Raw genomic sequence first — 15,145 nt, 5'->3', positions numbered from 1 at the left:
CCTGCCACATGTGTTAGTTGAGTAAGTTTCACTTTATACCCCTTTATTATCATAAATGTATATTTTTCATCCTTTTTTTTTTTTTTGTTAAAACTAAATCTTAAAAATATAATTTTTATTTGTGTAAAAGTATTTGATAAAAAATAATTATAACTTTGAAAAATATAAAATCTAAAATTTAAAAATTTCTAAACACCAATTTGATTATATTTCATTTAACAAATCAACCTAAAAGGTCTAAGAAAAACTTGCAAAGTTCATCCCCATCAAAAATAATAAATAAATAAAAGTGTAGAAAATAACAAAAGTTTGGACAATTATTCTTATAAACCGAACATTTTCATCCAAGATTCAATATTTATGTTTTATTGGACAATTCTCCTTCTAGTTTGTATATATAAAGACTATTAACGAAATTTTATAAAATAAAAAAATAAATAAAAAAAGGGAAAATTACACAAATGGTCCCCATAATTTGGGGTAATTTACATGTTTATCCCTGATATAACAAGTAAAAAAATTATGTTAGGCATGCAATAAACAAACAGGAAGGACTTCTCAAGTAAAAAAAAATATGTTAAAGATCAAACATATAAATTACCCCAAACCCATAGGAACCATTCGTGTAAATTCCTAAAAAAAAAAAAAACCACAAGGACGCCGATAAATCAAATTCTACATAACGAAAACAAAAACATAAAAAAGCCAATAGATCAAAGTCGATATAACAAGGCCCATTTAATCAACTCGATCTATCGCTTCAAGTATGCACAACTTTAAATTTCCAAAGTCACGCATCAATCGATTGTATAATAATACAACACAATCGAGCAATTTACAAACATGTAAAACCAAAATCAAAGAATCAAATTAGCATTATATCAAATTATTCATCAACAATCTCAAAATCAACACGATGAACACGAAGATCCAAGACGCCGTTTCAAAACACGAAGAACACTCCACATGAATCCAGATGCAATGAACATGAACACACAAGCAACAACAGCATACTTGAGCCCAATGTTGACCAACATGTTGACCAAAAGACTAGCCAAAACAACCCCACAAAAGTTTGCAGAAATGGCAGACCAAAAAGGGATATCAAGGATGGAAGCTATGATGGCTCCAGTCCATGCACCAGTGCCTGGAAATGGCACTGCTACAAACAGCATTAGACCTAGCCATTGGAACTCTTCAACGGGTCCCGCTTTTTGTTTTGCTTTTTTGAATAAAAGGTCTAGGAATTGAGCTGCTGGCTTACTGGTTCCAGCTAGGAATGTTGCTAGTGGTTTTAAGTAAAGTATGATCAAAGGCACAGGTACCATGTTCCTGAGAGGTTAAAATCATACGTGTTAAATGTCAATTGTATCTTTCATTGTTATAAACAAAATTCAAGGTGATAACATCTTTATGTGTAGAACGAGAGGATAATGTTTTAGTTTGTTGGTGTTTTAATTGTTTGTGATTTGTGAATGTCGTTGGTTTTGATGGTTGTTAGTTTCCTATATCAAAGGCTTCTATGTTGTAGAAGAAGAACAAGAGGACTATGTTAAAGTATCAAAAAGTACCAATGGGTTATGTGTTGGATAAATCCATGGATGTTTTGGAGGTTTCAAAAAATGCAAACTTGTTGTTTGGTGTTCTTGATGAAATGGTTAAGGAAGTTGGAAAAGAGCATGTTGTACAAATTATCACGGACAACGCATGAGTCTACATTAAAACGGGTAAAGAATAGATATTAAGTGGTTTCACATTTTTAAACTTACATGATGTTGATTATAAATTTCACCTTGTTGTCAACTTTATAGAGAAATTATTGGAAGCTAAAAGACCACACCTTTACTGGACTCCATGTATGACACATTGTGTTGATTTTATGTTATAGGACATCGACAAACAAATCCCAAGGGTTAAAAGTATGGTACAACTTCAAGATAGCTCACATATACACTTATAAGTTTTAAACTTCATCTAATTTGTATTCAACTTCTTCTTTACTCTCAGACTAAAATTCTTCCTCAAAAGGTTTTTTATAGATCTAAAACTTCTTCAATGTCTTAGATATTCATCGGCTCCTACATCCTCACTAATTGCCACAAGCAGGAATTAATCACCCAAGCGCCACCTACACCTTAATGAAGGATTAGTCAGGATTTTTACAACAATGGTCTTGTCACTTCACTTCGGATGAGGGGTCTTAATAGTAGAACCAACATTGAACTTCCAAAAGTCAATCTCCGGACTCAACATATACATAAAAACCCATTAAGACGAATTTGAAGCCAGAGAATAAACTAGCAGGTTAAGGAACTTAAATGTCTTTAAATAGCGGTGCAAATGAGTCAAGCTACTCGCAAGCTACTCGGGATCGGCTCGTTAAAAGCTCGACTCGAAACTGGTTTTAAACGAGCCCGAGCAGATATCGAGCTTAATATTAAGCTCGTTTATTAAACGAGCTCGAGCTCGAGCCTATGTCACTAAGCTCGATTAGGCTCGCAAGCCTAAACGAGCCTTTATATAATATAATTTATTATTATTTTCATATATTAAAATAAAAACATATTTGGGAAATTATGGATTTCGGGTATTAGTAAACGAGCTTCTTAATGAGCTTCAGTCGAGCTTACGCTTATTTAGGCACATCAAACAACAAACGAGCTGAGCCTGAGCCCGAGCCGAAGCCGAGCTTGTATGATTCTTTACAAGCCCGAACCGAGCTCAGCAAAAGAAAGCTCGAATCGAGCCGAGCTCGAGCTCGAGCCTTGTATAACTTAAACGAGCCTGAGCCGATCGGGCTTGGCTCGGCTCGGCTCGTTTGCACCCCTATCTTTAAGACAGAGCAGGATACTCCTTTTTTGGTATCGACACATTTCCCTTTATCTACCCATACTTCCAACTTTGCTATTTGACATGAAAAATTAGGTGAAAGGTTGTATTCCATGTCTTCATTTCTTTCTATAAATCCCCAAACCTCATTTAGTTTTGATCAGAAAAGTTACAACCTTATCTCTAATTTCAGGAAGCAAAAAGAAACGCGTATAAACAAACAAACAATAAAACCACTTGAAGATATATGACCAGAATTGACAGTAAACCAATGAAATGGCAATCAAATCTTCATTCATCCTTTAAATCCCTAAAAAACAATTTGTTTGAGACATAGAATCATTACTTATAACTTATTTTAAATGCAATATTGATACCTTCGCCAATTTAATCAAGCACATAACTAAACCCCAAAGCTAAAAAAACAAGTAATCATGAATAATATAAACAGATTGACAGTAGATTGATGAAAACAATGTTAGGGAAGTGGACTAACCCAAGAACAGATAAAACAGTGAGAAGAACAGGCTTGAGTTGTAACCAATACCCAACAGGAATAGCACCACGAAGCTCGATCACTGGAAGTGTAGCTAAAGCAAACACCACAGCTTCATCGTGCCAACCCGACCCTCTCAAGAAATTAGCGAACTTCAATCCGAAGCTCGAAGCTTTAATGGTCTGCACAGCCGCCTGTACTTCTTGCGCTTTAGCATCCGCAGGAGAAAATGCATATAAAGCTACCGAAAAAGATGCCCACAACAATGCCCAAAATAAGAATTTCACTGGGGAGTCTTCAACCACCGGTAAATTGTCGTCTTTTTCGAGTTTTTCGAGAAACACGTTTGTTGTTGACGACGACGTTGAAGATTTTGTTGATGTGCAACAAGGGTTTAGGCGAAAATTGAGATGAGACGAGGTTTTATAGGTTAGATATGGTTTTGAAATGGAATTGATTTGATTGTTTTCGATGAATAATAGGGTTGTTGGAAGGTTTGAGGGTCTGAAACCTGATTTTTTGTGGGAGATTGTCAAGATTGTTGAAGGATGCGGGAGATGAGAAGCCATTGATGGTAGAGAGTGAGCTTGTGCGAGAGAAACAAGGGTTTTAAACGCAACAGCTCAAAGGGTTTGGTGTTCGGTTTATAGAGAACATCAATTCTTTTAAAAATAATTTAATAGTGATATGCTTTTTCATAACAATTTAACACAAACAGCCCAAGAACAAGTAACATTATTAAATTATATGAAGTAATGTTACAAAGAATTATGGGTGATGAAATCAAGGTTCGACTCGTATGTTTTGTAATTATAAAGAAGTATCAAAAACGAATCTGAAATCGTTTTTAAGTTATATACTTATATTCAAATGCAAGTTAATGGTAATGAGTATTGCTCCATAAATAAATATGATTGGATTTGTTACATATGTAGCTACTACTTGATCATCGGCTACTTATATCATTGATATGTTGCTTGAAATATTTGACCAAAATCGTCAAAAAAAAAAAAAACATCCTAATTGATATAAATGATGTAATTTTCATTTTGAGAGTTACTTTTCATTTTGAGAGTTACTGCTCATTAGACATGGTAATCAAGTTGGTACGGGTTTACGGGTCACGGGTTTACAGGTCAGAAAACATAAAGACAATCTAACCCATATAATATATAGGTTGGCGGTTGAAACCATCAACCCAACCGAACTCATATACCTCGTTTAAGTATATCAGTTAGCGGGTTCACACTTCACAGGTTAGTGAGTCGAGCCCAATCTGTATAACACGTTTAATAAATAAGCAACACGTTTTTAAAAAATAAGGTTTTTTTAAACATAAAATCATAAAGTACTTGAAGTCATTAACATAAAAAAAAAGGTTTTCAATATAAAACCATGAGTCATTAATATCTAAATAAAATTGAAAAATGAAAACATTCATATAAAGTGCGATTCATATGGAGTAAGAACGTGAGGAGCGATCGTCGGCCATTGGTGGTCTGGTGGATGCATTCTTCATTCGTGACTCGTGACTCGTGAGTATGTATGTTTTCTTTTTTGATTAGGGCACTGCAAAAAACTAGCCACCCGATTATACGAATACAAAAGACAAAAGAATACAATGATACAAAATATTACGGAATGAAATAAGATTTCATTATACACATATATTAAATCCCCTCGAATTTAGGAACAATGCTTTTTCTATGATTCTCATTTTGACCACAATATTTTGTTTTTTCTCAGTTTCTCCATTGCAATGTTTCCTTGTCACTTAAATATGAGGCATGTGTCACCATTAAACCGATTATCATTCCCCTTTGCCTTTGTCTTTCCCTTAATTTCTGATTTCTTCTTTGTCTTTTCTTTTCTTCCAAGAATTTTGTGGCTTGTCGGTGCAGTGATTTTTGAGGTTTCGCAACGATGCGGACGGCTGTTTCATCGCACCCAATCATCAATTTCAAGAAAGTATCTATTTTGATTTGGGAGTTGGGTATGTTATCTATGTTTTGTACATGTTCATACCTGTTTTTTTATGCTTGGAAGCAATTCTCTGTTTCGATTTTGGGTTAGTTGTTTTTTTTCAGTTTTTGGTCTCGATCTCCATCGTCAATCACTTTGGGTTAGGGTCCGATTGGATTTACTTTCACTATTTATGAATTTTCTAATTTTAGTCTAGATACGTAGTATCAGTATTACAAATTGGATGAATTATTCATCTAATTAGGATAGTAATCTTGATACACCTATTCCTTTTATCAAGGTGATGATCCTTCAATTTCAGATTAGCACTTCAAATCCAAAGGTAAGATGTAGATGTTAAGGTATATAAGAAGGGTGAATTATACACCTATTCCTTACACATGTGTTGTTTTGTTTCTTTCTTAACTGTTGGTGTGTTCCATGTTTTTGTTTATTTTGATGATGAATTTGTGTGCGCTTCAGGTTAACTAGTGTATTTATGTGATTTTTGTTATCAATCTGCTTACTCTGGTATGTCTCCTATACTGTGTTTCTGATCTTAATGGTACTTTATTATGGTGAATGTAAGCAAAATGCAATGATTTAAATCAAACGATGTTGTAATTCATACCCTCTCCTTTTTGGTTTGTCTGTGCAAGTTTTACTAACATACCATAGTTTTAGTTACAATTTTTTTTTTTTAAAAATCTGTCCATCAATTTTTAGAGGTAGGAGTTGAGACTCCATAACTAATGAACAATGTAGGTTTCCTTCCCTTCCAATATGCACACATTCAATCATATTGTTATCTTCTTATTGATTACATTTACAAATGTGTTGTTTGATTTCTTAGGTTTGAATATGCAAATCAAATCTCCATTGTTTATCAGTCATTCCTGGATCAGAGTTAGAACATCCTTTGCAACATGACGACACAAGGTTCATTGACGGTTTCTATACCACGGACTTGGTGAAATTTGGAGTGGAAAACAAAATCTTCATACCGGTCTTTTTGATGGTTATGATTTTGGATTATGCTTTGTTATGTAAGGAAGAGGACTCTGATGGAGGATGCGCTATCTCATGATTGTAATTGTGTTGTAGCAAACATTTTGACTGCTAAGTTTAACATAACATTCAACCCCTCATAGTTTCAGCAGGTAAATCTTTACAAATGGAGATGTATATTAGTTATTAAAATATTAACGATAATAGTTTTTTGTTTAATAATACTCTACAATTACAATTGTTATCTTTGGATATGGTACATTTTATAATTGATAAATCAGTGTAATTTAACTAAAAAGAACATTGATTCTTAATCAATTTTCTATATCATAACTACAGGAAAGGCCATTAGCTAGCATCGTGAAAAATTTATTTTTGAAATGAGTTTAGTGGAAGATGTTTACGTATTATTTACTCAGTGGACAACATGAGAAAATAGGGATAAATATGTATTCCTAATGTTAAAAGGACGGAGATGCTATCGGTTTTGAAGATGTATATGCTCTTTTCAATGGTTTTCCTTCTGCTCATTCGATAAACCCCAGGATTTTATGGAGTATGAGAATTTCGGTTATGGATTAGACTAGGTTATTAATGGTCAAGTAGTTCTCGCAGGTTTTTACGTTGATTTCTAATTTCCTTTATTTTGTTGTGTAAATTTTAATTAGGGTACAATTTTCTTAACTGTCTTGCCAGGACTGCAAGCTAAAAGTTGATTGTTCTGTGATTGCAATGTCTTATAGTGGCAATATGGAAGAAGGGTAATGAAAAGAATTAACTTCTTGATGTTGCAGTGTCTATTAGCTTTTCGAACCGGGTCCTATAAGTAGAACATTGATAAATCTTAAACTTATTCAATCTATATGTCACTGCATTTGTAACATAATTTATATTTTTTTGGTGCAGGACATTACATGGTTTTTGTTAGAGAGAAAATTCATTTCTTTCAACATAGAGTTCTCAAACAAGGTTTATGTATGATTTACTTTTTATACTTCCACAATTATGAATTGATGTGTTGTATCTAGGACTTTAATGGAAGGAAAAATGAATTTCAACAATATGAAGGTACCCGAGGATGCTTGATAGTAGTGCAACTGCTGTATTTCTAAAGTTTTGAGCCATTGTTGGTATTGGGTTGTATTCTTAAAGAATGATAGTCAATAGAAGGTAAAAAGTTGAGCATTGGTGGAGGTTACACATGTAATTAGATTTTATAAAAGATATTGAACAAATAAAAATTAAAGACTTAGTATAAGTGATTAATAACAAGTGTTATGTATTATTTTCAGCATAACCCACCATTTACATTTCCTTTTACATTACATCATAAAATCTCCGTAGGAATGAAAAGAAAACAAGTTGGCATAAAGTTAGAGGAGGGGCCTCTAGGTTATTTTGTATTTATTTGTTTACAGAAAATCATTTATCTAAAATAATCTAATGCATGAGTATGCTTTTTTTAACAAATTAGCTTGCTTATTTTATTGAAGTCTACATATTTGTACTTAAGGAGCATTTTTGTCAATTACCAATATGTTACCGAATTTGTTTAACTTTTGACCCACGGGAAAAGAATGAAAGTTTTTTGTCTACTCATGGAACTGAAACAAGTTCAGATACATATTAAGAAGATAGGCAATTACGATGGATCATGTGTGTGTATGCACGTCAAAATAGAAAACCCCTCAAAAAACGATTCATGGTTCACCACAGGTTCACTTACTAGCTCATAATTAAATATATCTATTTTTTAAAATGTAATATATATATATATATATATATATATATATATATATATATATATATATATATATATATATATATATATATATATTGGGTTTTGACCCGCAAACGATGGACTTATCAACTAAGGCCCAAGGTAGGTCCTAGGACCTATTTAAATTTTCAATTTTATTTACAATATATATAGTAGAATAATTATAAACTATCTTAGAAAAAACAAAGAATCTACTTAGAGTTTTTTTAGGGAAAACTACAATAAAATCCCTACATATTGGCCTCATAATCGATTTAGCCCTTATATATTTTTTTTATTCAACTAAGTCCCAAATACCGGTAATCGTATTCAATTTAATCCTTTTGACCCGGTCAACAGGTCATCCAACTTTCAAAAATTATATTTTCGACCCAGATTTGAAAATTTATTACAAATTTGGTCCAAATTTTACATTTTTGGCCCATATTTTAATTTTTTTTACAAATTTGGTCCAAAATCTACAATTTTTACCCAAAATTTTAGAATTTTATTATGAATTCATCCTAACTTTAGTCTTTTTTACAACTTTTTTCTCAAAAGTTTGTTTCTAATATGTTTTTTCTTTAAAACTCATATTTATACAAAAAAAACATATTTTCACATAACAATCTTATTTTTTCTATATAAAAACTTTTTTGTATATGAAATATCTAATTATAAAAATAGGTTTGGATTATTTGTGTGATTTCTCTTAAAAAATCAATTAAGAAATTAAAAGTAACCCTAAATTGTACTATTAAATTATAGTTTGTCAAAAACTAGTTACACTAGTTACCCTAAATTAAAAGTAACCCTAAATTATACTATTAATATAGATATTTTAATATGTGTTCTATTTAGTGTGTATTCTTTTTTCTATGAGATTTTAATATAGTTGTTTATATGTATTTTTCAATCTCTTGCATCTTCGTAAATTAAATCATACCTGCGATCACATATATATGACAAAAGGTATGTAAAGTTGTTCTAATCTCATATATGACAATCCATATTGATTTCAGTAGGAGTTGTAACTATCAACGTTTGTAATAATTTTTTTACATTTGTTAAATGTCATTTTCTACCAAAAACCTCCTTATCGACAAATGACAATTGCTCCATTCTAGATAGTTATTTTTTGTTATTACAACAAACAAAATTGACACATGAATCCGATTTTACAAAGAAGTTTAAATAAAGAAATCCAAAGTGATGATGAACTATATGTATGAACATCTATTCAACGAGAAACAAAAAAATATGAAGTTTTCAATATGTAGCATCTTCTATTATTTAAAATCTTCCTATAAATGTGATTAAAGAACAAATAAATAATATTAAAATGAGTGTAACTAATTTTTGACAAACTATAATTTAATAGTATAATTTAGGGTTACTTTTAATTTCTTAATTGATTTTTTTAGAGAAATCACACAAATAATCCAAACCTATTTTTATAATTAGATATTTCATATACAAAAAAAAAAATTTAACAAATTTTTATATAGAAAAAATAAGATTTTTATGTGAAAATATGTTTTTTTTTTTGTATAAATATGAGTTTTAAAGAAAAAACATATTAGAAACAAACTTTTGAGAAAAAAGGTTGTAAAGAAAACTAAAGTTAAGATTAATTCATAATAAAAATCCTAAAATCTGGGCAAAAAGGATAAATTTTGGACCAAATTTGTAAAAAAAAAAAATTAAAATCTAGGCCAAAAGTGTAAATTTTGGACCAAATTTGTAAAAAAATTTGAAATCTGGGCTAAAAATATAATTTTTGAAAGTTGGATGACTTGTTGACCGGGTCAAAGGGTTAAATTGAATACGATTATCGGTATTTGGGACTTAATTGAATAAAAAAAATATATAAGAGCTAAATCGATTATGAGGCCAATATGAAGAGACTTTATTGCAGTTTTCCCTTTTTTTTTAATGTCTTAAAAAATCATTTTAAAAAGAGAAAAAAATAAGTTACTAATGTCAATTTGTTATTTTAAATTATGATATTGATAACAAAAGGTTAATCATTTTTAATCGGTACTCTCAAAATATCAATAAATGAATAAGTGATTCTAATAAAAAAAAAAGCACACATGCCAAAGATTCTCTCTCTCCGTTAACCGTTTTATCAATGAACTAATAATCAACGAGTTTTTTTATTAAAAATTCGGTTTTTTCTAGTTATAGTTCAATCATTGTTTTAAAATTTTTAATTGGTGGTGTCTAATCAGTTTTAACCGATTGAACTGGTTGGTCCAGTTTTTTAAGGTACACAACCTGATCCGACCCGAACTCCACAAGTGTTGTTGATTTTTTTATTGGTTTCACTTTATATGGGAACCACGTGACTTTTTGTTCTAGATTCGCCACTGTTGCAAACACAAACATGTAACCCAACCTAACCTATGAAATAAACGAGTTGGCGGGTCAAAATTTTCAACCCAAACCTATCTATTTTTGGATTTGGTCAGTATTGAATTACGGATTGGATTGAGAGTTGTAACCCCTACTACCCATATAAATATTTATTGATACAAGTAATTTAATGCTTATATATAAATATAAAAGAAACTTTTACATGAGTCTAGTTAAAGACTTCATGTTTAATGTTTAATGTCAAAACCTGAAAAAAAAAATCTTATTCATATCATCAAATTCATGATGCATGTAATAAAGATTAAAATATTGTTTATAGAAAGTGTTTAACACGGATACAATATCATTTTTGATGTCCAAGTTGATTATGGTATCTTCTATTCTATGTTCCTTTTCCAACAAATTTTGTTTATCGGATAAACACTAAATATATAAATTTAGAAAAATTTCATATATATATATATATATGTTATTTTTAAACATCAAAATATCATATTTATCCTTTATAAAATTTTTAAATATCATATTACCCTTCATAAAATTTCAAAATATCATGTCATTTTTAAATATCAAAATATCGTATATGCCCTTCTTAAATATCAAAATATCGTATATGCAATTTTTAAACATCAAAATATCAATAATAATATCTAAAATATCCATCTACAACATGATAATAATCAACAACAACATAAACTAAACAATCAAAATATACATTCCATAGAAAGGGTTGAAGATGATTATTTTTGTCTGTCAAGAGGCCGGCATTCCAACAATTTAGAAGTACATATTCCATTATCATAGACGTAAGGATAATATGGTTAAATTTCTTAATTATTATAATAATTTTAAGCTATAAAAATGATTATAAAATATTAAAAACATTATAAAAAAAGATTTGAGCAAATATGATATTTTGAAGATTTATGAAAAATAAATATAATATTAAGAAATTAAACTGGATAAATATAATATTTTGAAGTTTAAAAAGGACATATATAAAATTCGCCCTATAAATTTACTATAATATTCTATTGCAAAATATTGTAATTAGTATATTATTTTTGGAAGAAAAATCTTAGAGATAACTTTTATATCACAATAAATTGTTAAAGCAAACTGAATTTGTCAAAAAAAAAATGTTATTAATCTATTTAAACTCCTATTTTAATAAAAGATTCAAAATTTTGGTCACATGATATCTCCTAAAATCCTCTTAAAAGTTAAATTACCATATTACCTTTCATCCTTATTAATATAAATCATATAATTTAACAATAAATAAAAAATACACAAAGTTCTTTTAATTGCGCCTTCTTAAATTTAAAAACTGATTCAAATTTTGAAATACCTAAATTTCTTATCAAAAGAAATATTATTTTCATAATTGATTGTGTTTTTTTATTATTATTCAAATTTATAATGCATTATAAAAAATCATGATTTTTATCAAATATCTACACAAGCAAAACGTAGATTGAATATTCATAACAATGTATATATTAATTTTAACTAATTGTTATAAACTTACACATAAAACGTTTATCTTTATAAAATAATAATTTTTTACAAATCTTTTATTAGTTGTTACGATTATAAGTTATCAATAATATTTTTTTAACCATAGTTTCAATGGGTATTAAACGTATTATATATGTTTCTAATATTTAAATATAAGAGAGTTAGACGGACAAAGGTCCATATTCAAACAATGAGGGAGGGATAAAACCAAGGCCTTTTTATTGCATTAGTTTATGCTCGTTTTTTCATTTCTTTCATTCCGAATGGTGTTTGTCTCTTTGAGGGTGGGAATTTTCCGTTTTTGCACATGGATATTGCTAAATATCAATCTGTTCACATTTGATTTCTTGTTCATCTTGCATACACAAAGAGTAGCACGTTTTTATAGTTGTACAGGATTCATAAAATTTGATTTATATTTTAGGTCTAATTATACAGAAGTATTATATTTCGTCAAAATTTTACAGTTTAAGCATTATATTGTTTTTTTATTTGTTTTAAAGTCATCATTTTGAAAGAAAAAAATATATATACATTGTAACCTCTTATCAAGGGCTTTAAGCATTATGTTTTATATTTTAAAGTCATCATATTAAAAAAATAAAAATAAAAATAATAAAATAAAAAATTACATAGTAACCTCTTATTACGAGTCACCAATCATGGTGATGAAGCGACATTTCCACTAAATTCATTCAAATTAACAAATAAGTTTCTAATTTGACTGGAATGAGGCTCAGAAAGTTGTAACATTTATAATATCTTACTATATTATCTTTTTTATTGTCATATTATTTTTTTGTCTGCCACCTCGCTAGCATATTTCTCTTAGCATTTTATTGGGGGAATATGACTTATTAAGGTAATTAATTTTTCGATTTGTTCACATCTGGATAATTATCTTTTTTTGTACACATCTAGGTAACAAACTTGTTGAAAGTGTTTATATATGATCATTATGACTTGTTGTATCATCCAACTTTCATGCAAGGATCTAAACCCAACCATTCACTAGATTTGAACTCCAAGACACTCTAAAGACCCTTATAACCCATAAAGTTGCAAACTTTACGGTTTCCATTCTTTCAAACTTGCTCAACTAAGGATAAAAACTTAGATCTAGCCACAAACAACAATAAAGGTGGAAGCTTTAGCACTTACAAGGTTCTAAAAACAATGTGAGGTGGTGATGATGATGATGATTCCTTGCAAGCCTCTTTAAAAGTTCACCTTCTTCTTCTTATCTTATTCTTCAAACCAAGAAATGCTCAAAAATAGCCAAAAATCAAGCAAGGGGTGGAGGTTAGGGTTTTTTTTTAGGTGAAAGAGGGTTTGGAGGCTGATCATAAACCCTAAATGGGTTCAGATGGACTTAAATACAAAGGAAACTCTAAAAGATCATGGGCTTAAGTTGCATTAGTTCTTATGTCGTGAGCCTTTATGCCTTACGTTGTGAGACTAGTCCTGAACAAAACTTTTCATATTAGCCCATCTTACTTCGTGATCACTCAAAGGTCACGTCATGAGGCTCCATTTCTTCCAAAATTCGACACTTTGATTGCTTGAAACCCTAAAGCGACCCATCCCGGAAAAGGGTGTTACATAATCATAATATTCTATATCTTTCTTCTTTCACTTTTAGGATATTTTTACCAATCCTAACTTGTTTTAATATACTTTTAGGATATTTTACCAATCCTAACTTATCAATATATTTATAGGGTATTCTATCAATCCTAGCTAATCTATATATTTCTAGGCTATTCTGTCAATCCTAACTTGAATACATTATAGGATATTTTACCAATTCTATTTTATTATAATATGTTTTAGAATATTTTACCAATCCTAATTTATCAATATAATAATCACTACTCGAAGGCGTCCTATTAGGTAGTTAACTTCCTTAAGGTTTTCGGGTTTGCATTACCATGAGCCCATATAATCAATGATGTGGATTAATATTTTCCCTGCACAACGCTTCATCGGACGTCGAATAACGTTGATATATAAAGAAAGTTATTCTTGAGTACTACAACTTTACTTAAGATTGTGTTGTCAAATTTTAACTTTTATTTTTAACTAGTATTTTATATTTTTCCAAAAATCATATCTTCTTTATACGAACTCTATTTTTAACCTTATTTTTTATCTCTCATAGTACTCTAAGTTTCCTTTTAATGATTTTAGCTAAAACTCAACCGATTTTTGTATATTATTTTGACGTTGATTACATTATTAATGCGGTTGATTTTTTTTTTTTTTTTTTTTTTTTTAAATCAGAACTCCTCCACGGAGTAAGAGTTTTACAAAGTTTATATTATTGGGATCTGTGTACTTTTCGAATATACTAACCATTATTAATAATTATATAATTGTTTGGTCACTCATTTTTTTTTATCATATTAACATTTTTCTTACTTATAAATCATAGAATATATGATCAAATTTTTTTTCGAAATATGAAAAGCTCTATTGCTATCATTTGTCTCTAGTGGTAATTGTTGATAGAAATTTCTCAATTGTCACACATCGATTCCTAAAATGGACATGATATAAATTTTAAATGGGTTGAAATTTCTATTGAATTAAATACACAATTTATGAAACCATGTACAAAATTAAAAGATAGATGATTTAGAAAACATAAATTTTGAAATCTTAAATTTTATGGTCAATTTAAAATCCACGAAAACTGCAATAAACTCCCTACATATTGGCCTCATAATTGATTTAGTCTTTATATATTTTTTTTATTCAATTAAGTCCCAAATACCGGTAATCGTATTCAATTTAACCCTTTGACCCGGTCAACAGGTCATCAAACTTTCAAAAATTACATTTTCGGCCCAGATTTCAAAATTGATTACAAATTTGGTCCAAAATTTACATTTTTGGCCCATATTTTAAATTTTTTTACAAATTTGATCCAAAATTTACCCTTTTTGCCCAAATTTTAGGATTTTTATTATGAATTCATCATAACTTTAGTTTTTTGTACAACTTTTTTCTCAAATGTTTGTTTCTAATATGTTTTTCCTTTAAAACTCATATTTATACAAAAAAATATATTTTCACATAAAAATCTTATTTTTTCTATATAAAAACTTTTTTAAAAAACTTTTTTGTATATGAAATATCTAATTATAAAAACAAGTTAGGATTATTTGTGTGATTTCTCTTAAAAAATC

At 29.4% G+C, this 15,145-nt stretch overlaps 1 protein-coding gene across 1 annotated transcript; it reads right to left on the bottom strand.

Annotated features, from left to right (window-relative positions):
* Positions 1–755: 755 nt before the first annotated feature.
* Positions 756–3,986, bottom strand: LOC145036309 (small multi-drug export protein). Its single transcript, XM_078984758.1, has 2 exons — positions 3,326–3,986; positions 756–1,332 (listed from the first exon to the last, which is right to left on the bottom strand). The coding sequence occupies exons 1-2, from the start codon at positions 3,892–3,894 to the stop codon at positions 909–911; spliced, it is 993 nt and encodes a 330-aa protein (XP_078840884.1). The 5' UTR covers positions 3,895–3,986; the 3' UTR covers positions 756–908.
* Positions 3,987–15,145: the final 11,159 nt, after the last annotated feature.

The sequence above is a fragment of the Lactuca saligna genome, chromosome 3, assembly GCF_052625555.1.
Source record: "Lactuca saligna cultivar CGN05327 chromosome 3, ASM5262555v1, whole genome shotgun sequence".
NCBI classification, from domain to species: Eukaryota; Viridiplantae; Streptophyta; class Magnoliopsida; order Asterales; family Asteraceae; genus Lactuca; species Lactuca saligna.
This window is presented reverse-complemented; position numbering and strand designations above follow the sequence as displayed.

Excerpts from the sequence above, each read along its gene's own strand:
- LOC145036309 (XM_078984758.1), bottom strand. The coding sequence starts at position 3,894 with ATGGCTTCTCATCTCCCGCATCCTTCAACAATCTTGACAATCTCCCAC. Across the intron at positions 1,333-3,325 it reads ACTGTTTTATCTGTTCTTGG|GAACATGGTACCTGTGCCTT; the intron begins GTTAGTCCACTT and ends TTAACCTCTCAG.